The 21481-nt window shown below is 50.9% G+C and overlaps 1 protein-coding gene across 2 annotated transcripts in view; it reads right to left on the minus strand.

Moving 5' to 3' along the window:
* Window positions 1–124: 124 nt before the first annotated feature.
* NMNAT2 (nicotinamide nucleotide adenylyltransferase 2) overlaps window positions 125–21481 on the minus strand; it is a 31502-nt gene continuing 10145 nt past the window's right edge. Inside the window, exons 2-11 of one of the 2 annotated variants that reach the window (XM_039556535.1) lie at window positions 9282–9370; window positions 8525–8592; window positions 7742–7820; window positions 6594–6723; window positions 5872–5952; window positions 5716–5760; window positions 4841–4917; window positions 3474–3575; window positions 3175–3242; window positions 125–3045 (exon numbers count right to left, since the gene is read on the minus strand). In XM_039556535.1, coding sequence (XP_039412469.1) covers window positions 2943–3045; window positions 3175–3242; window positions 3474–3575; window positions 4841–4917; window positions 5716–5760; window positions 5872–5952; window positions 6594–6723; window positions 7742–7820; window positions 8525–8592; window positions 9282–9370 — 842 coding nt within the window. In that variant the 3' untranslated portion in view covers window positions 125–2942. The remainder of the gene's footprint in view (window positions 3046–3174; window positions 3243–3473; window positions 3576–4840; window positions 4918–5715; window positions 5761–5871; window positions 5953–6593; window positions 6724–7741; window positions 7821–8524; window positions 8593–9281; window positions 9371–21481) is intronic. The other variant, XM_039556536.1, reaches the window with a different exon arrangement.

The raw sequence follows: 21481 nt of genomic DNA on the forward strand, positions 1-21481 counted from the left end.
TTATTTTTTCAGGCTCCCTCATTTGGGGGGATTTGGCCATGGGTTATGCCAGCAGTGCAGGCATTTGCTCTTTTTGTGCTGACTTGGTCTTGGGGCTGTTTTAAAATCACACCAGTAACATCTCTGTTTTGTTTTGTTTATTACATAATTTAAACATTTTGCTGATAAAGTATTTTTTTGTCAATGACCATTTTTTTATATAGCAACAGGAAAAAAAGAAAAAAAGGCTCCAAAACTTTTGACAAAGGTGAAATTGGTGGCATGGCAACTTCAACCCCTTTCCCTCCCCCCTTTATTTATTTTCTTTCCCCAAAAGACGTTTGAAGTTCATTTCACTTTCAGCAAATTGCACTGTTTAAAAGGGGAGGTTCAAAGACCAAAACCCACGAGCTTCTTCCCACACCTCCCCTGCACCCAGAAACCCCAATCCTCACCTCCCCAGAGGTCACAGATGATTATTTTCTTGCCATGCCCACCCAAAGACATTTTTCCAAACCAGTCCCAGAGCTGAAGGCCCTGTTACAAATCCCCTGTGCCTCCCCCCGTCCTGTGAGTTTTACTGAGCAGATACATGAAGGTAAGAGCAGTAGGACAGAACAAACTCATCATCCCCACAACTAAGCCACGCCATCCCAACCACGTGGATCAGGAGGCCATGGCATCCCCATGTCCTCTCCCATGTACTGGAGGGAGGGAGGGAGGATCAGAGAGGGCTCTCAGATATGATCCTTTCTTCCTCCCTTCCTCCCTCCCTCCCTCCCTTCCTCCCTTCCCTTTCCTTTGTTTAATTTTCTGTGTCTTTCCTCGGGGAAAACCCACTGTCTTTGCTCCCCCTTCAGAGGTGTTGCTCCCTAGGAGGTTCAGTCCCTTTGTGTGTTTTGGGGTCTGCTTGCCACCGTTGCTGCTTCTTCGGCTTGGAGCTAAGAAACACGGGACATCTGGCGAGGAGAGGCTGCTGTCTGGGATAACTTGAGTGTTGGAGTGCAGAGGGAGAGGAGGCTGACAAACAGAATGTGTGAGAACAGCGGGTGGAGAGGAGTCCAGTGAGTGGCTGACATACGCTGGGTGTCTCAGGATGAGGTGTCACCACTAAGGGAGCTCGGTGGGGTGGTGTTGGTGACCAGCTCAGACTGGCTGAAGGCCTCGCTGAAGCAGAGTCCCCCACACACCTGCTACCCTCTCTGCTTTGGCATCTCCGTATCTCCTCATCCTATGGGATACGTACGCAACTGCCTGGAGATACCAGAGCTGGCACTGAGGGATTCAGCTGCCGAATTTAGAAGAGTTCCCAAACAAATCTCTCCGTGCAGAGAGAAATCCCTGACAAGGAAAGACCTCTTCCAGCCTTTGGGTGAGTCACATCACTTCTGTCCTTCTGAGAAGGGCTGTTCCCTCCTGAGAAGTTGTCAGCTACTGCTCCTAAAATCCTGTCTGCTGCAAGGACCCTGTGGCTGTGGATTTCCTTGTTTGTCCAAAGCTGCTTGCTGTTCCCAGGATGCCAGCAGCACCCAGCAGGTCACCAAATTTAGCACAAAGTCCCACCTTTGGAGCTTGCCTGAGAGCTACTTGTGACCCTTTGTGGACTTCTAAGGGACCAAAAAAAAAAAAATCGTATCTTTCCTTGAAACACACTGGAAAACTCTCAGCCACAGGCTGCGGGACTCTACCCAAAGTGATACAAGTCTCCAGGGAGCAAAGGGAGAGGAGAAAGTGAGGGCTAAACCTTCCTCATGGCTGTGACCTTCCTCAGGAGCTGTTCAGGGTGCTTGTGCCCTAGGGATAATCAGCAGGACAAGGCCCTGCTCCAGCAACCCTCCTCTCCACAAGAGTAACTTGTAACATGCACCATGTTACCTGTCCTGCTTTTACTGTGAGCATCTCCAGTAGGGTCCATCCCCGGCATTGGGGAGCATATCACAGGCAGGAGCAGGACCCTGGCTTGTCTCAAGGGATGTGCAAAGTAGCCAAAGCTGGTTTGGGAAGGGGAGGTTATCATGCATTTAATGAACTCTTCAAGGAGAGGAGGAGAGTAGGAGTGGCAACAGAAGACGGACTGAGCAGAAATGGAGATCTGGAGGCTAGAGGATGGGGATGGACACAGCCAGGTTTGGGGCAAATTCTCACCAGAGGCTTTGGCTCACCACCTACTTCTTTCTACCTCATTTCTTGGCCCCATAAATGGCAGATCCCTTCCTAGGTGCTGTGGGATGCCCCCTCTGACACTGAGTAAGAGTAGAACATCACCCCAACTTCACATACCTGGGGAGTAGTTTGAGTTCTTGCAGCCAAGGGAAGGTGAGACATGACATTCTCCCCAAAATGCTTTGGTAGCAGTGCTTGCCAAGGCCTCTGTTCCCCTTTAGAAATGCCCTCTCCATGACTTTTCAGGGGCAGGAGGAGGATTTTGTTAGCTGGGTTGTCTCATGGCCGGCCTGAGGCGGTTCCCCTCCTGTGGGGCGCCGAGCTGGTTGGGTTACAACTGCCCACTACCAACCAGGGTTTGGCTGGTCACTGTGTTGAGAGGCCCAAAGGCCTCACACTAAAGCTACTTAATAATAAATAAAACCCAACCAGATTTATTGAGCCTAAGTTGTGTAAGATGAAGAAGAGGCAGCCCCTGCTCTGAGCATGCTGAGAGGATGGACTGGGGGGGACCATTTCCCAGGGACATGCTGGGAGCACACAGAGCATGTCACTCCCTGACCAGCCCCTCCTCTCTCCCCATGCATGCAGGGCAGGGCAGTACCACAGAAAAAGAGACCAAACCGTTCCCTGGACATGGCTGCACAACAGAGCGTTGGTGCCTGGGATGAGAGGCAGACACAGACAGGAGGCCATGGGATAGGGAGAGAGATGGAGACACTGACTGAGAGAAAAAAAGGTGATGGAGAGCTGTAGGCAGGCATGACATGAGGACTGTCTCGGTGCAAGACCTCAGGCACTTAGCCAGAGGCATTGATGTACAGCTGGCTCTTGAGGATGTAGTCAATGACAGGCTGGCAGAGGTAATCCACGACATGTCCATCCCCATGCTGCAGGGCCAGTCTGGGGGCATGGGGAGAGAGAAAGATGTCAGAACCCACTTGTATTGGTCAGGTGCTCCTGCAACTGGAGGGGCTGGCTGGGGACACCCTGCTCCCTGCTCTGTAGTGGGAGTAGCCCTGCTTCACCCACCTGCTTTTAGTGGAGCTGACAACCGACATGGGGTGGTTTGAGTCGTCCTTCACCACCAGGATGTTGTTCTGCAGGGGAAAGAGGAAAACAGGAGTGAAGGGATGGCTTGAAAGCAGATATCTACCCTGCTGGCCTCTCCACCCTGCTGCATGGTGACCCATTGGTCATCCTACCCAGCAGCTGAGAGCACCTAACCCTGAGATACTTTGTGTCTCATGACAGAAGTGTCCCCATGGGTGAAGAGAGACTGTGGATCTTCTCACAGCCTTCCCTGGCCACATGTGCACCCATTCACTCACTTTGTACTTGCGGAGTATGGAAGAGTGGTTCATGATTCGCTCGGGGTCTGCTCCATCCCGGGGCACCACCACGATCCCAAACTCCCCAACGATCACCTCCATCTGGGAGCAACACAAAGTGTGGAGAGCTTTACAGCCACCATAGTGACAAAACCTGGCACTGTCTGCCAACCCCACTCTGCCCTGTGAAAGCTGGACCATGGTCTGGAGGGAGATGGAGAGTGATTTTGAGGCTATGTCAACAGCCTTTGGCAGAAACATGGAATTATCTGGGCAAGTGGTTGGCAGTAGATGAAATAGAAGGCACAGGGTTAAATCCTATTAGAATATATTGAGGTCAGGCTTTGAGGAGAACTTGTGGTAGAAGGAGGTGACAGCAGAAGAGGTTGCCTGAGGTGAATGTGGCCTCTGCCTCACTGGAGGGGTTCATGAACAGGATGGATGTATTGGTCCTGACAGAGGTCTGGGAGGATTGTTCTTCCAAGATTGTTTGGCCAAACATGCCACTGCTGGGGACAGCTCATATTGCTCACATCCTTCTCAGGTGAGACAAATCAGGCTCATCCAAAACAGCTTTGAGTCAGCAAATTCAGGCAGCAGGAGCCTATGAGGAGGTGCTGCTGCAGAATGCCTTTTCTGCCTGTGCTTTGATGTCATTTCTGCATCCTTTGTGCTGGGCTCCAGGGCTTCCAGCCCATCAAAGGAGATGCCTGCTGCCTAAATGCTTTAAAAACTTAGGACTGAAGATGTGGTAACTGATTTTTGAAGGTTGAGAAGTTCAAGGAGGGAGGTTTGTGCTGACTGACCAATTTCAGTGAGGAGACAGGGGAGCCCCCATAGCCAGCATGGCTCTGACTGCCAGGAGCAGCTAGTGGCTTGGTAGCCCAGCCTGTCTCCAGGGCTGGTGTTCTCCCATGAAAATATGGCTTCTTCCAGCAAGGACCAACAATGAAAGCTGTTGATTTGACTCTAAATGTGTTTAATTCCTAACATCTGGACCACTCCTGTAAATACCTTATTTCCTACCTGCACGCCTCACTCAGCATCAAGTAGATTGGCATCTACTTGATGCTGGCTCCTTCCAAGGGACAAGGAGTAGGAGCACAGCCTTTGGAAATGCCTTGGGATGGGCTTATCCTGCCACCCCAGGTGACATCCTCTGCATGAACAGTGAGTGGGAATGGGACTTGGGACCATGGAAGCCCTGCGGAAATGTGTAGGGGAGATGACAGTCAGGGTTGGGATGGAGGAGGCAGTGGAGATGGTGGGCACAGCTCCTGTCATCCCAAGGGACCTAATGGCTCCCACAAGCACCAGCTGTGGGAAGGAGGAGGAGCATGGAGGAGTGCCCAGCAGTGGTGACTCACATCCGCCTCGTTCCAGAGGCCAGGGATGCAGAAGGACTCCAGCAGGTCGCTGCCACAGAGCAGCAAGATGCGAAGCTCTGGAAAAGAGAGGAGAGAAGCTCAGAGGTGGGAGCACATGGGGCTGAACAGGCACCAGTCCCCCCACTTTGAGGGTTGGCTTTGCAGCTCAGCAAGAAAATGGTGCTGCGGGAAGGAGTTTTCTGCTCTGACAGGCCCATAAAGATTAATTAATTTTCACAACTGCCAGAGAAAAGCCATAAACCCCACCCCCAGGGGTGGGAAGAGGCTACATGGGAAGATGCCTCCCTGTTTGGCATTCCCAGGTGGCCAAAGTCTTTGGGCTCTGCATGGTGCTAGTGCTAGCATGGCTGTAGTGCCAGGCTGTGCTTGAAATGAGTCTCAAAACCACCAGCAAGGTCCCCATGCAGAGCTCTGTGTGATGTCTGGGTGATGCTAAAACCCCTAAAAGTCTTTGGAGCAAGAGGCCCCATGGCTGGTCAGGCAGCCAAAATCTCTCCTGCTGCTGTGTGAGGCTCTGCAAGGCTGCAGGCAATATGGGGATGGGGTGACACCACCATGGGAGCCCAAGTTTGATGGCACTTGAGGGGACTCTCAGGACAGGATGCCATGGCAGGTTTGTGCCAGTTCTGGGAGCTGTGTCCCCACTGCACACTCTCTTATTTCAGGCTGCTGTCTGTCAACAGAACCAGGCTCAGCCCAATTAAGAGCTGTTTCCGTTGCATCCCTGAGCCCCAGTAGCTGGCACCAGGGTGAAATGATCCTGTATCTGCCAGAGCTGTCATGCAGATGTTCCCAAGGCATGCAGCGCTGGCCCAGAGGAGTGGGAGCAATGTGGAGAGGGGCTGTGTACTTACCGATCTCCTCATATCTCATCACTGTCCCCAAGTTGGCATTTTCATCTAAGAAAGGGAAGCAAAAGAGAGGTGCTGGTGCCCAGCCTCGAAGAGGGGTTGGGAGGAAGGCTGGGAGCTGCATCTCTAGAGGTGATGCTGGACCTTTCCTCTACATACCCACAAAGGTGAAGCGCTCCATGGGTGGGCGAACACAGCAAATCCGGCTCAGGCTTTCTCCCACCTTCCCCAAGATCTTTGCTAAAGGGGAAGAAAGAAAATTAATGGGAGAGAGGCTGTGCAATTAACCCGTCCAAGCACCTCAGCTGCCCTGGTTCTGCAAAATGCTCCTGTGCCTGGGTGTGGAACTACTCCCTGTATCTCCCAACACCTCCTCTCATGGTCTTAGCTCCCAAGAGTGCTCCACTGTGCCTTGAAAGGACCAGCTAGACAGCTAAAATCATGAAGAAAATCGTAAGATGCCCATTTTAATGGGATTTAAGTAATGTTCCCTCTTCTCAGCTAATACCTTTATGATCCACATCCCACTGTCTCGTAGGGGATCCCACTACATCATCTCTCCTGCCAGTTCATCCCTTGCATGCACCCTGTGGGTACTAGGTAGTCTTTCCTTTTGCTGGTCTCACTGCCTAGGCAACATCCAGCAGAAGTCCAGGCAGATTTCACAGCCATTTTAAGCTGTTCTTGGCTTCTGCCCTTGCTGTGCTGGATGCTGACTCCTGCATCACACCCCTGCCCCACCTTGGACTTGGTGCACCAAGACTGGTGAGACGCCCATCCAAAAATAAGGTGATGGAGCACAGTTCTAATATTTGGCAGCCCTGGCTGGGAGGTGCGGGGTAAGTAGTCATCCCTCTCTTCTCTACGCCGCTGACACCTACCTGCGGTGGGCTTGCTGGAGATGTTGTCGTTGTTCTGGTAGATGTTCTGTGAGGACTCGTTCTGGGGCTGGCCGATAACAGGAGTGATGGAGGGTGTGTTGACATTGGAGAGGATGCAGCCAGTCACTCTCTGCAATCAGGGAAGGATGTAGTTGGAACAGTGTCTTCACCCAGCACCCTCCCAAAACCTTTCTGACCCTATAACAAGCCTCTGCAGCCCTGGTTGAAGGTCATCTTTTGTGATAGGTACATCCAAGCTCACTTTAGGGTCCCCAGTCCCATCTGACCTCACCAAATGGGCCTGGGGCTATCAGGACCCTGTGGATAATGACTTGTGTTTAAGGTATCAACTTTTTTGTGTGGGCTAGCAAGGAGCAAACATGTCCTCTTCTCCTCCACCTGCAGGAGAAGGAAGGCATCTCCTTGCAACTCCTTGGCTTCAACATCACGGTCCCTGGATGCAATGGACATTCTGCTGGGCTGGCTAACGCTTCTCCTGTGCCTCCTGTCTGGGCTGCTTGTGAGTTTGTACAATGCTCTTTCATCCGTTTCCTATCTTTGGTTTTCTTCCTATATCCGAGTATACCAGCAGCTCTGCTACCCCTGTTCCCTTGGTCACCCAGGGGCAGTCACCTTCCTCCTTGGCTTTCAGGCCTGCCTGGAACTTCTCCTCTTGGTGCTGTGCTCCCTGGGGACTTCCCAGGTGCTGAATTTTCCTGTTAAATCTCTCTGTCAGGTTCATACAGTAAATCTGGCTCAGCTGGTAAGCGAGGAGGCCCATCCACCCCTCCCTCCCCTCAGGGAGGAGCAAGCAGGGTGAAACTAAGGATGTGGTTTATGCCCACTCCTGCTTTGACTCTGCCTTAAGCCCTGCTGCCGTCCTGGTGTTCCTGGGTCCAAGATGGCTGCTGGGTCCAGCTGGAGGGCTCCATTTCCTTCCACCATCAGGGCCCAGACCTCAAAGCAGCTGTGACAAGGTCTCACCCCTTCTAGGTCAGGGTCTCACTGTGTTCCTGAAAGTCTTCTCTCTGTTAATCTCTGGTATATTTTGGTTGTTGATGCGCATGAGCTGGTGGAAGAGCACCCCCACCCCTGCACTCTCCCCATGCCCTCACCCTCCTGCACCCATGGCGTAGGGGCTGCCTCACCTTCATCAGGTCGCGGTGGTGCTCCAGCACACTGCAGGTGGTCTGCCAGGTGTCCTGGTAGCACTCCCAGGGGTCAACCCTGTGGGGAGCCCAACAAAACAATAGCGTCACTCATGGCCACTGCCTGGACCTCCTGCCCATGCCACCTCCTCCCCACTGGGCTGGCCATGAGCAGCCATCATTGCTCCCTCAGCCCTGCCATGGACCATATCCTTCCTCCAGCCCTCCCACGCAGTGATCCCTAAGAGCTCTGGTGACCTGAATGTGTGCCTGGGCATCTTTCCATGCTTGGTACCCAACTAACCAGCTTTTGTTTGGCTTGGATGTGACTATGTGTGTCATAACTCTCTTTCTGAGGGCAGCCCAAGATACTTCTGGTGTCACTTCAGCCACCAGATGCCACATGGCAGTGCTGGGAAGGTGAAAGTCTGCAGGCTGGTGCTACATGTGTGGAAAGGGAAGGTGCCACAGCACAAGGCTGGAGTGACCTGAATGACTTTGGGTCTAACCCAGACACTGCAGGCTCAGTGAGGGGCTTGAATGACTCCCTGAATCCTGAGGGCTCCCTTGAAGGGTGGTGTAACCCTCCTTGTCTGTTCTCTGCTGGACTGGGAGGGGAAGGTCTCTGATTTTTAATTAAGCTTGGGCTGGGAGAGAGAAAGTTCATCCTGGAGCTCTACCAGTTGGTGGCATCTCCACTTTGCATGCAGGACTTTGCCCCCACGGTGCAGAGAAGGGGCAAGGGCTGCTGGTGCCATGGCAGGTGCCCACTCTGCCACCCACCTGATCCAGTCGGAGGACTGCACAGCCAGCTGGCACATGGTCAAGCGGTGCCGGCTCGAGACTAGCCCCTGCATGAGAGGGTGAAGGAAGAACAGTTACAAAGCCTTGTGCTCTGGCCAGCCTGGGCTTGCAAACCTTTCTGGGGCAGAACATTAGGCTCACTCATGTGAGACAGGCCAGAAGGATTCCTTCCTGCCCACAGAGGTTTATTTAAGATCCTCTTTGCTGGAGGGGAGGAGTCCCTGCTGGGCTCAACCCTGGCTACGTGCTTGGGTGCTGAGATATGCTCAGCACTACCACTCCCAGCCCTGTCCTGTAACAGGGCCAACCCAAGGGTGTGGTTTCTTGATGATATTCCTCCCGCTTTCAGGAGACAAGTGAGCTCCCCACTCCTAATTTGACAAGTGCTTCTAAAGGTCACTTGTTTGCATCATTTCAGTCCCTGCACACCAAAAAAAATCGGCTTTGAAATAATTCAAACAAAAAAACCCCACCAGCCTACCACTGCTGTTTTGGGTGGGGATGTTTCTTTTTGCTGTCTAGTACTTTGGCTCATTTTATCTGCAGTTTTAATCTAAAGACTGAGAGGTTTCATCCTCTCCTTCCTCCCTGCGACTTTCCCAAGGTCAGGAGCTGCCATGGGCAGAGGAGGGCCGTGAAGGGACCACAGGTCAGGCAGCGCTGCCCAGCGCTCACCCCTGACTTCAGAGACACCATCTCACACAGGAGGCAGTAAGAGGAAATAGGGACAACCCACCGTTTTCCCATAGGAGTCGTGCACCGGCGAGACAATGCCACCAATGACAATGAAGCGTCCGGTCTTGTGCAGGTAATCCCGGGCTCGCTCTGGAGAGAGACGACAAGGAAAAGGGTGCAGGGGGATTTAGCAGGACCCACTGAGCCCTGCAACACCACAGCACCCACCAGCCATGGCCCAGCCAGTCCCTCTGCAGCTGCACAGCTGTTACACCCCTCCCTGCCTGTGTCAATATCATGTGCTGCCCATGTCCCACTATGCTAAGAGATGTCCAGTTTCAGTTTCCTAAAGGTGGCATTTGAGGATAAAAATGCTGGCAACAAATTGCCAAACTCACCTGGTCTCCTACATATCTACCCCATCTATTGAGGTAGTAGCAAGGGAAAAGAAGATAGGGAAGCTAAAAGCAAAAAGGGAGATAAGATTGATGAGTGTCTTTGGGTGACTTTGTGATGTTATATCCCATATCACTGTTCTATGCCCAGAAATTAATTTTTTGCCTTCTCTGTTCCTTTAAACTGAACCTGAGAGGGGGGAGAGGAAAAAAACTGAGAGAACTTTCAAAGCAGTGTTTCAAGGACACACAGATATACACAGACTCCTCTTGCTTCCAACAGCAGTGACAGGAGTGGGAGGAAGCACCCGGCTTGTTTTTTTCAGCCAGCTTTTGGCCAGTTTTTCAGCTCCTTTTCCTCCGGAGAGTTGAACTTTGTTTTCCTGGGACTCTGATTTTTCCCTTCTTCTCTGCTGGATGGTTTCAACATCAGAATATATTGGGAGGACTTTCCACCGAGGCCTTGGCCCTGGAGGTGGGCCCACCACCATGACCCAGCTTCAAGAAGGGGGAGAGAGATCTATGGAAGGACTCTGAAATTTTCCCAGGTTTTCTCTCAGCAGAGTGAGAGGTTTTATTATTTAGCATCATTATCCTTTTCCTGTGTCTTTGTTAAATAAATAGCTTTCATCTCTTTCACTTTCCTTCGAGGAAAATTTATTTTTTCCTGAACCTGGTGGGGGAGGGATGGTTGTAACCTGCCTTCTCTCAGAGGATATATTTCCAAATTTGCCCAAACCAGCACAATAAGCCATTAGAAAGAGCATTTTTTCTTCAAGTGGAAGGTCTATAAAGTATTTTGGATTTGCAAATGAAAGGAGCATTTCTGAAACCGAGGTGGTGATTTTGGGATACATCAGCCATCCCAAGATGTCACTGTGCATCATATCCTTCAGACACTGAACTCAGCGGCTGGTGTTGCCCTGGAGGATGGGGAGAGGTCCTTCAGGAAGGGCGGGTGCTCTCACTATGGCAGTGGCTGCCACATCCCTGGAAGTGTCCAAGGCCAGGTTGGATGGGACTTGAAGCAACCCCAGCCAGTGGAAGGTGTCCCTGCCTATGGCAGGGGTTGGAATGGGATGAGCTTTAAGGTCCCTTTCAACCCAAACCATTCCAGGATTCTAAGTCACTTGGGCAAAATTTTGAAATTTCCTCCAAATTTTGAAATTTCTGCTTGGGAATATTGTTCAGTTACTGTGTCAGTTAAAAGTCAATTACGGAAATATAATTGCCATGGACCTTTTTTTCCCCCTCAAGGGCATTGAGCAGCCTCAGGCCTCTGTGACAGCCTGCAGGAAATTTACCAGCCTCAATACAGCCTCTTCCTCAGACTCACCCGAAATCCTCACTCTGGCTGCCTTCCCAGCTCTTGTGCCCTGGACACACCAGCCTCCAGAGAGGGAAAAGTGGGCTTAAATAATTTGATCGGTGCAGGGAGTAAAATTTGATTGCCTGAATTGGATCCACCAAAATTATCTTTCCCTGCCCTCAAAATCCTGTGAGAGCACATGCAAAAAAGCACAGTATGCTTGCGTTTGGTTTTTTTTTTTTTGCACGGGCGGGGAGACCAAGATTGATGAATCAGCGTTTACCTTTTTATCACAATGCAATTTTAAATGCAAATCAAAATAAAAAGGAAATTCCCTAACAAAAAAGATGCCATTGAGTTTTAAATTAACATATCCTTTCATTATTTCCTGGTTTGCCCTCACGTGATTTTCCCTGCCAAAAGAAGATTAAAAACACTGATCTGTTCATCTTCACATATGGCCTCTTTAAAAAGTTCATTTTTCAGAGGAGCTGAACTCTCTGCTTCAAGCTCTCAAAGGTGGCTGATGGTATTAATTTGCCTTGAGTTCTTGATGGCAAAAGCCAAAGGTTTTTCCTGGCTACCAATATCTCAAAGTCTGTATTTAAACAGCCTGGCACCATCTCCACATCTTCAGGCACTGTGACCCATGCTGCTAGCCTGTCGTCTCAGCTCCAGCTTCTAGGAGCTCACACCAAATATCCACCACCACCTTCTGCCTTAAAAAAACACTTCTGCAGAAAATAGGCACTGGCACAGGGTGCCCAGAGAAGTTTTGGATACCCCATCCTTGGGAGTGTCTAAGGCCAGGTAGGCTGGGACTTGGAGCAACCTGGTCTAGTGGAAGGTGTCGCTGCCCATGGCATGGATCTGAGGGGATGCTGATGGCCTCACAACACTCAGGGAGGGCTCTGCTGCTGGCAGGAGAAGGGTGCTGCTACCCTGTATCACCATCAAAACTGTTCATTTGGGTTTTAACCTGAACAATTTTTAGAGAAACCTGTAAAAATGAGGCTGCTTCCTACGTTGAGATCTGCATTTTCAAGAGCTTGTTGTCTACCTCAGAAACACCACATATAATTTAAATATGCATGGAGAAAATAACACATTTATTGACAGATCCCTGCAAGGGAAGTATTTGGGCAAATGTGGGCTAAGAAGCAGCAGTACGGTGTAGGGAATGGGAAGACCTGCCTTCTGGTTCTGCCTTGCCCACAACTTGCAGAGCACCCTTTCACATCACAAACTGGACAGTTCTCACTTGGTTTTGGGGTAGAGCACATTGCTTGCAGGGCTGTGTCTGTCAGGAGACTCTGCTGTCTTGCTTGTTTATGCAACCATCAGCTGAGCCAGCCCTTCACAGTTATCCACTTCAAAGCAAAAGCCTTTAAAAAGATCACATTTTCTTAAATTACACATCAAATCCTGTTTGGAGAGGAGCTGTGCCACTGGTAGGGCTGGCATGGTGTCAGGAGCAGTTGCCCTTACTGCTGGGCAGAGGATTCAGGGCAGGTCGCACCATGACTTCAGGGTGACACAAGAAAGACACTGAGATGGTATAGCATGTCCAGAGAAGGGAACAGAGCTGGGGAAGGGTCTGGAGCACCAAGAGTGGCTGAGGCAACTGGGGAGAGCTCAAGCTGGAGAAAAGAAGGGTCATGGGGGACTTTCTGGGTCTCCCCAATTCCCTGGGGGTGGAGCCAGGTGGGGGTCAGGCTCCGCTCACAGGGAACAAGGGACAGGAAAAGAGGAAATGGGTTTTGGATATTGGGAAAACTTTCTTCATGTAAATGGTTGTCAAGCCCTGGCACAGCTCAACTGCCCAGAGCAGTGGTGGAGTCCCCACCCCTGGAGGGATTTAAAAGCCGTGTGGATGTGGCACCTGGGGACAGGGCTTAGTGGGGGCCTTGGCACTCAGTCTAAAGGGTATTTTCCAACCTAGATGATGACATGATTTTGTGATTCTAAAATTGCAGTGTTAGTTTGCAGCATCTACATGTGTCCTCACTGCAATCTTGCTGCTGTGTTTATAGCTTATATTTATTTTTTTACAGTTTGAATCTCCTTAGACTGATACACTCTTCAGTGGCTAAATGGAGAGGGCAATAGGCCCTCATGGCCAAGTGTGTCCTGACCCATTAGTTCATCAGGCCTTGAATACTCCCCTCCGCACAAGGCCAGACAAAACGACTTTAGCTCTTGTAAGAGAACTTGGGGATGTTGGTGGCTCATGGCCCACCCTGGGCTGAGGGTGCAGTGCCTCCTGCCATGGTGTGTGCCCCTGGCACAAGCTGGAGGTGTGGATCCCAGCAGCAGTCATTCCTCTGGGTTTCTGGAAACAGGACGCTGGATTTGGGGGGTCATTGCTTCAAACACTGTGGCTGCTTTGGTCTTGCAGTGCTTCCTCCAAGCCCCCAGGTCCATGTTCTCAGAAAAGACCTTTTCCTTTCACAAAATTTGTTATGCCTTTCATGTGAAATATGCTGCTTGTGAGGATCAGGTTCATGGTTGTTGGGGTTTTAGGAGCTCTCCTGGTTTGGTTTTTTTTTTTTCCTGTTAAAGGAATTTCCCCCAAACATATTGCTAGGGGAACAAATGGCTGGGTACTTCAGAAAAACAAAAGAGCTGGCTAGCTTTTTTGTTTCACCTGGGTGTGTGGGCAGTCGGTCTCAGGGTCTCAGCGTTTGGACAGAGAGGGAGGCTGCTTTCTTTGGCTGCTTTTCCTTCTGCTGGAGAAGCCCCGGGATCCCAAAGCCCACCTTCCCTGCCCCGCTAGGAGCCAGGCTGTGGCCGCCCTGCCTCACCGTTGCTTCGAGCCTTCACTATGTTGTAGCCCTGCTAGCCCTGCCTGACCAGACCTCCGGGGGGTTCCCCGTTTGGATATATCTCATCTGCCACCCGGGATTTGTGCTTGTCCCTGCTGTTCCAGCCTGCTGTTCCAGCCTGCTGTTCCCGAGGGTCCGGCCGGACACCGGGATCGGCTGCCCAGGGGTTTGTGAAGCTTTTTTGTTCCCTCCCTTCCCAGGATCCCAGGCCACCAGTGCCGCATGCTCCCCGAGCTCGCTCCGGAGCGCCCCCTGCAGCCGCGGGGGAACCATCGCACCTGCCCTGCTCACCGGGAGCCGCCAGCGCCCCTGCCGGCTGTGAGCGGAACTGCACCCGAGGGGAAAGGGCCTGACAGCCGAGAAGGCTGGGACTGAGTTTGTGATTGTTTGCTTTTACTGCCATAGTTATTGTTGTTTGTTTGACTGTTTATACCCATACAGATATATAATAGTAAAGAACTGTTATTCCTATTTCCCACATCTTTGCCTAAAAGCCCCTTGATTTCAAAATTATAATAACTCGGAGGGAAGGGGGGTTACATCTGCCATTCCAAGGGAGCCTCTGCCTTCCTTAGCAGACACCTGTCTTTCAAACCAAGACAGAGCTTGGAGCCCAATGTGGGGCCTGAGGGCATTAAGAGAGAGAGGTGAAAAAGGAATAACAGTTCCTGGATAACTTCATTTTGTGTGCTGGATATAGGAACCTTGTTAGGCAGCACTATGTGGTCTAGTTTACCCTGGTTCAGGTGGCAGGTGGTCATGGCTATATTCTTCCCCTTTGCAGCTCCTTACCTAAACATGGGTCCTCTGACTAAGGCTACCATTGCTGTTATCCAGTTTGCACTATGGGTCAAGAAAGTGAGGAATTCATGGGCTTTTAACTTCCTCCGGAATGGCTATTACAAAGACCCAAAAGGACTCAGGTGGGCATTTGGGATTGCTGCTGTGGAGGCAGAGGGCATTAGGCAATTGAACACCCTGCCTGGACTATCAGAGAATCCTTCTGCAGCTGGGCTCCTGAAAGTGGAAGAGCAACAAGTGCCAATTGCCACCTCAACAGTGCACCACCAGCAGTATCGGACAAATCGAGATGCTGTGATCCCCATCCACAAGATGATCCGCGAGCTGGAGAGCCAAGGGGTGGTCAGCAAGACCCACTCACCCTTCAACAGCCCCATCTGCCCTGTGTGCAAGTCTGACGGGGAATGGAGATTGACTGTGGACTATCGTGCCTTGAATGAAGTGACTCCACCGCTGAGCGCTGCCGTGACGGACATGTTGGAGCTCCAGTACGAGCTGGAGTCCAAAGCAGCGAAGTGGTACGCCACTATTGACATTGCCAATGCATTTTTCTCCATTCCTCTGGCAGCGGAGTGCAGGCCTCAGTTTGCCTTCCCCTGGAGGGGCGTGCAATACACCTGGAACCAGCTGCCCCAGGGGTGGAAGCACAGTCCCACCATCTGCCATGGACTGATCCAGGCTGCACTGGAAGAGGGTGAGGCTCCAGAACATCTGCAGTACATAGATGACATCATTGTGTGGGGGAACACGGCATGAGAGGTATTTGAGAAAGGAGAGAGAATCATCCAAATCCGCCTGGAAGCTGGATTCGCCATCAAGAAGAGCAAAGTCAAGGGACCTGCCCGAGAGATCCAGTTCCTGGGAGTAAAGTGGCAAGATGGATGACATCAGATTCCCACTGAGGTCATCAATAAGATCACAGCAATGTCTCCACCGACCAACAAGAAGGAAACACAAGCTTTCCTAGGCGCCATAGGTTTCTGGAGAATGCACATTCCCGAGTACAGCCAGATCGTGAGCCCTCTCTACCTGGTTACCTGAAAAAAGAATGATTTCCACTGGGGTTCAGTCCTGAACAGCAGCAAGCCTTCGCCCAGATCAAGCAGGAAATCGCTCACGCAGTAGCCCTTGGCCCAGTCAGGACAGGACCAGAGGTGAAACACGTGCTCTACTCTGCAGCTGGGAACAATGGTCTGTCCTGGAGCCTCTGGTAGAAGGTGCCTGGTGAGACTTGGGGCCAACCACTGGGATTCTGGAGCCGAAGCTACAGAGGATCTGAAGCCAACTACACTCCCACAGAGAAAGAAATCTTGGCAGCTTATGAAGGAGTCCAGGCTGCCTCAGAAGTAATCGGCACAGAGGCACAACTCCTCCTGGCACCCCGACTACCGGTGCTGGGGTGGATGTTCAAGGGAAAGGTTCCTTCCATGCATCACGCCACCGACGCTACTTGGAGCAAATGGATTGCCCTCATCACGCAGCGTGCCCGAATTGGAAACCCAAGTCGCCCTGGGATCTTGGAAATAATTACGAACTGGCCGGAAGGTGAGACTTTTGGGTTATCTTCTGAAGAAGAAGAGGAGCAGGTGACACGTGTCGAAGAAGCCCCACCATATAATGAGCTACCAGAGAGTGAAAGACAATACGCCCTCTTCGCTGATGGTTCCTACCGAATTGTGGGCACTAGCCAGAGATGGAAAGCCTCTGTATAGAGCCCCACACGACAAGTTGCACAGGCTACTGAAGGAGAAGGTGGATCGAGCCAATTTGCTAAACTCAAAGCCGTCCAATTAGCTCTGGACATAGCTGAAAGAGAGAAGTGGCCAAAGCTCTACCTCTACACTGATTCATGGACGGTAGCCAATGCTCTGTGGGGTTGTCTGGAAAGGTGGAAGAAGGCAAACTGGCAACACAGAGGAAAACCAATCTGGGCTGCTGAGGAGTGGAAGGGCATTGCCACTCAGGTAGAGAAGCTATCTGTGAAGGTCCGTATCTGGATGCTCACGTCCCCAAGAGATGGGCTAATGAAGAACATCGTAACAGCAAACAGGTAGATCAGGCTGTGAAAATAGAGGTGTCCCAGATAGACTTGGATTGGCAACATAAAGGGGAGTTGTTCCTAGCTCGATAGGCCCATGATGCCTCAGGCCATCATGGCAGAGATGCCACGTATAAGTGGGCACGAGATCGAGGGATGGATCTAACCATGGACAGTATCTCCCAGATTACCCATGATTGTGAGACATGCGCTGCGATCAAGCAGGCCAAGCGGGTGAAGCCCCTGTGGTATGGTGGGCGATGGTCCAAATACAAGCATGGGGAGGCCTGGCAGATTGATTACATCACACTGCCTCAAACCCGCCAAGGCAAGCGCTATGTGCTCACGATGGTAGAAGCCACCACAGGATGGCTGGAGACCTATCCTGTGCCTCATGCTACTGCCCGGAACACCACCCTGGGCCTGGAAAAGCAAGTGCTTTGGAGGCATGGCACCCCTGAGAGAATCGAGTCTGACAATGGGACTCATTTCAAGAACAGCCTTATAAACACCTGGGCTAGAGAACATGGCATTGAGTGGGTGTACCGCATCCCTTACCATGCACCAGCAGCTGGGAAGGTTGAGCAGTGTAATGGACTGCTTAAAACCACCTTGAAGGCACTGGGTGGGGGGACTTTCAAAAACTGGGAGGTGCATTTAGCAAGAGCCACCTGGTTAGTTAACACCTGAGGCTCCACCAGCCGAGTAGGCCCTGCCCAATCCAAACCCCTACAAACAACAGACGGGGGATAAGGTTCCAGTGGTGCACATGAGAGGTATGCTTGGAAAAACTGTTTGGGTTAATTCTGCCTCGAGCAAAGACAGACCCATCCGTGGGGTTGTCTTCGCTCAGGGACCACAGTTGCAGCTGGTGGGTGATGCAAAAGGATGGAGAGACCCGATGCATACCTCAAGGGGACCGTGTTTTAGGGTGAACTACCCATGGCTCTGTACTTGTATCAGTATCAGCATGTATATATGCATATAATTCGGGTGATGTACGTATTTATATGGTTAAAAGGGTTAAGTTTCATGTAACATGTTAGTATGGGAAAAATTTGGGGTGGATAATGTTGGGGTTTTAGGAGCTCTCCTGGTTTGGTTTTTTTTTCTGTTAAAGGAATTCCCCCAAACATGTTGCTAAGGGAACAAATACCTGGGTACTTCAGAAAAACAAAAGAGCTGGCTAGCTTTTTTGTTTCACCTGGGTGTGTGGGCAGTTGGTCTCCGGTCCCGTGTTTGGACAGAGAGGGAGGCTGCTTTCTTTGGCTGCTTTTCCTTCTGCTGGAGAAGCCCCGGGATCCCAAAGCCCACCTTCCCTGCCCCGCTAGGAGCCAGGCTGTGGCCGCCCTGCCTCACCGTTGCTTCGAGCCTTCGCTATGTTGTAGACCTGCTAGCCCTGCCCGCCCAGACCTCTGGAGGGTTCCCCATTTGGATATATCTCGTCTGCCACCCGGGATTTGTGCTTGTCCCTGCTGTTCCAGCCTGCTGTTCCAGCCTGCCGTTCCCGAGGGTCCAGCCGGACACCGGGATCGGCTGCCCAGGGGTTTGTGAAGCTTTTTTGTTCCATCCCTTCCCGGGATCCCAGGCCACCACTGCCGCATGCTCCCCGAGCTCGCTCCGGAGCGCCCCCTGCAGCCGCGGGGGAACCATCGCACCTGCCCTGCTCACCGGGAGCCGCCAGCGCCCCTGCCGGCTGCGAGCGGAACTGCACCCGAGGGGAAAGGGCCTGACAGCCGAGAAGGCTGGGACTGAGTTTGTGATTGTTTGCTGTTACTGCCATAGTTATTGTTGTTTGTTTGACTGTTTATACCCATACAGATATATAATAGTAAAGAACTGTTATTCCTATTTCCCACATCTTTGCCTAAAAGCCCCTTGATTTCAAATTATAATAACTCGGAGGGAAGGGGGGTTACATCTGCCATTCCAAGGGGGGCTCCTGCCTTCCTTAGCAGACACCTGTCTTTCAAACCAAGACAATGGTCTCCTTGCAGACATGGCTAATGCCAAAGACATTGCAGTAGTTTTGTATTCCTATCCCCAGCTGTATTCCTTTTCATCAGTTGTCTGCAGCTCCCAACCTTCCCTCCCTGCTTGTGCAAAGATTTTTGCTTGGCAAAAGTAGATTTTGGTCTGAAAAGTCCTAAGTCTTTGGCATCTTAATTCCACTTCTCTGACAATTAGTTGGGTTTCTGGCCCATTTGTTGTCCTTGGGCTAAGCCCTCTGTCATGGCTTCCCAGCCCTTTCCCAGCCCATTTCTTGCCTGTTGAATACCTGTGATATCCACAGATTGTGCCAGACCCCAGAAAATCCCCTTCCGTATTTTCATTTTCTACGAGCACTTTATATCCTGCCACACCAATGCAAGGATGTCAGCTTGTAAGCGAAGAGCTCATTCCTTTTCTGGTGTAAATCATCTGTAATGCTCCAGGCAGCCTCAATGGCTTTTAAACATTGTTGACATAAATAACCTCAGGGTGATGGCCCTGCCAAGATATGCATTAGCCCCCCAGCAGCCTGCTTGTGGGATGGGAAGCTTTCAGCCATGCTCCGTGCCTGCCAGCTGCTAGATGACCTTAGCCTTGCTGTGTTGGGGAGGGAAGGGACAGGGGTGACACTTGTACCCATCCCGAGCACTGGTGACACTTTCCCACTTTCCCAGCCCAGCTTTGCTCATCTGCTCTGCAAAGGCACTTCAAGTATTTTCATCTCTGCTTTCCTGAGAGATGATGGTAGGGAAAGACCAATCAGAGGATATGCTCCAGGGCTACAAAACAAAAAAGTGATGGTTTTGTCCAGTTTGAATGAAAAAATAGCATCCTACTTCCCCAATAGGAAACCAGTCTTTATTTAAGAGATGTTTCTTTTTGGAGGTTCTCACTGAGTATATTTATTCGCAATGTTTTGGCTCCCCTGGTGCTGCTCCATCATCTAAATTGACGTTAATGAAATCAAATATTCCTCATGTTCAACTTTTCAAGGTGTAATTTCAAATTGTATTTGCTTTGCCTTTGTACCTGGTTCATCTGCACCCCTAAGACTTCCTTTTTTCTGTTTTTTCTTTTTTTTTCAGAGTAAAGCCACAGGCCAGCTCTGATTTATGCCCTTCTCCCCACAGGGGACTGAAGCTGCAGCTTGCTCACACTGTGCCAGCTCTCTGAAAACACACACAAGGTAGCAGGTAGGAAAGAAAGCTTTGCAACAGCCTTCATTGCAGTTCCCTGAGAGTTGGTACAAGAAGGTGTGCAGCCACAGGTGATGGAGAAGGCAAAACCATTTCCCAAGTGTCTCATTTTTATTTTGAGCAATTTGGCCTCTGACATCCTTGGACAGGAGGTGGGACATGGCCCTGAGGTGCCAAGGGCAAGGGAGGCACTTTCCCACTGTCTAAAATCCCTTCTTCTGCAGGAGAGAGTGACCCAGATACACCAGCACACTTTGTTTTATTCTCAAGCTAGCAGCACTTGCAGGATCTAAATGGTGCTTCCAGAGCTCAGTGTGGGCAAGGAGCCAGCAGTTACTCTCAGTCTAACTGAATGGTGCGTGTATGTATACATATATATATATGTATATGTACATGTATATACATGAATGTGTATATATATAAAAGCCCTCTGAATGCTAAATCAGGGATGTATTCATCAGAGGTGTCCTTCTCCCAGAGCCCAGCTCTCCTGCCTTCCCCAGAGCCTTGTTCTTTGTCCCAACCAGTGTCTTCATCCACAGTCAGATCTTGGTTAGAGCTGGGGAAACTGTTGACATCTCCCTTCCCTGGGCTCCCAGAAGAGACATTTCTACTAGAGCAAGCCCTGGCTGCTCTTCAAGGAAGGTTCCTCCTTTGGGAAGAAGCAGGAGAGTGATTCTTCACAATGGGGTTGACCACGGCAAGCCTGGCTCAGAGATCCCAGTGTCCCACTGACCCAAATAGCCTGTCCTGCCTCATGCTCAGTGCCTCTTAGACAATCTCAGTCAGATTCCCAGGAGACTTGTAGTTGGTAGAAAAATCCCATTAAGCCCCCTAATGCTTAATGATTTTCATCTCTGAGTTAATTGCTCTGTTACACTTTCCCCCACTCCATTAGCCCATAGCTGTACCCAGGCACTGCAGAAACAACAAATTTGGGAAGGGCTTCAGGTGTTGATGCACATTTGTTTTATCAGCTTTTCATAAGCACAAAAAAAGCACTGGCCGCCAAATGCCTCAACATCTGTGGTGGAAGCGGAGGCAGTGAAAGGCCCTGAGAGGTGATGCTGGAGCACCTGACCCTCCCAGCCCACCCAGGTCCCCACCAGTGTCCAACTAAGAGCCACACAAGTGATAACTAATGTGACTCCTTCTATCACCATCTCCTGACCACTCCTGGCTTCAAGCAGAAAACAAACAAACAAACTAACTAACTAAAATAATAAAAGTAGGAGACTGAGTCACCGTAAGCTGACCTAGAAATAGCAGAGCATTTCCTGGAGCCCCAGCTAGGTGGGCCTGGGCAGGGGTCCTGGCTGGTCCCAGGGAATCTGGGTTTCGCCTATGAAGCTGTAGAGGGACAACCTATTTGATATCATCAAAATTGAAAGGGAAGATATCTTATTTTTCCCTCTTTTATTAGAAGTGAAGTATTGCAAGGGTCAGTGTGTCTGAGAAGTTACGCAGGAGTCCAGGAAGAAGAGTTCTCAGGTCCTAGAGCTTGAGAAGGAGCATTTGAGGAAGAGCCTGGCCAAGATGCTTTTCCCTCCTGTAGCTGCTAATCCTGCTGCAATGGAGCAGAAGGGAGCAGACAGTGCCCATCAGGTGAGCAACACGAGGAAAAGTACAGGGAGCTGCTTCTTGAGTTGAAGTGCCACCAGCTCCTCCAGGCAGGGACTGGACCTACTTTTCTGTCAGACAGGTG

Source organism: Corvus cornix, chromosome 8 (assembly GCF_000738735.6).
Source record: "Corvus cornix cornix isolate S_Up_H32 chromosome 8, ASM73873v5, whole genome shotgun sequence".
Taxonomy (NCBI): domain Eukaryota; kingdom Metazoa; phylum Chordata; class Aves; order Passeriformes; family Corvidae; genus Corvus; species Corvus cornix.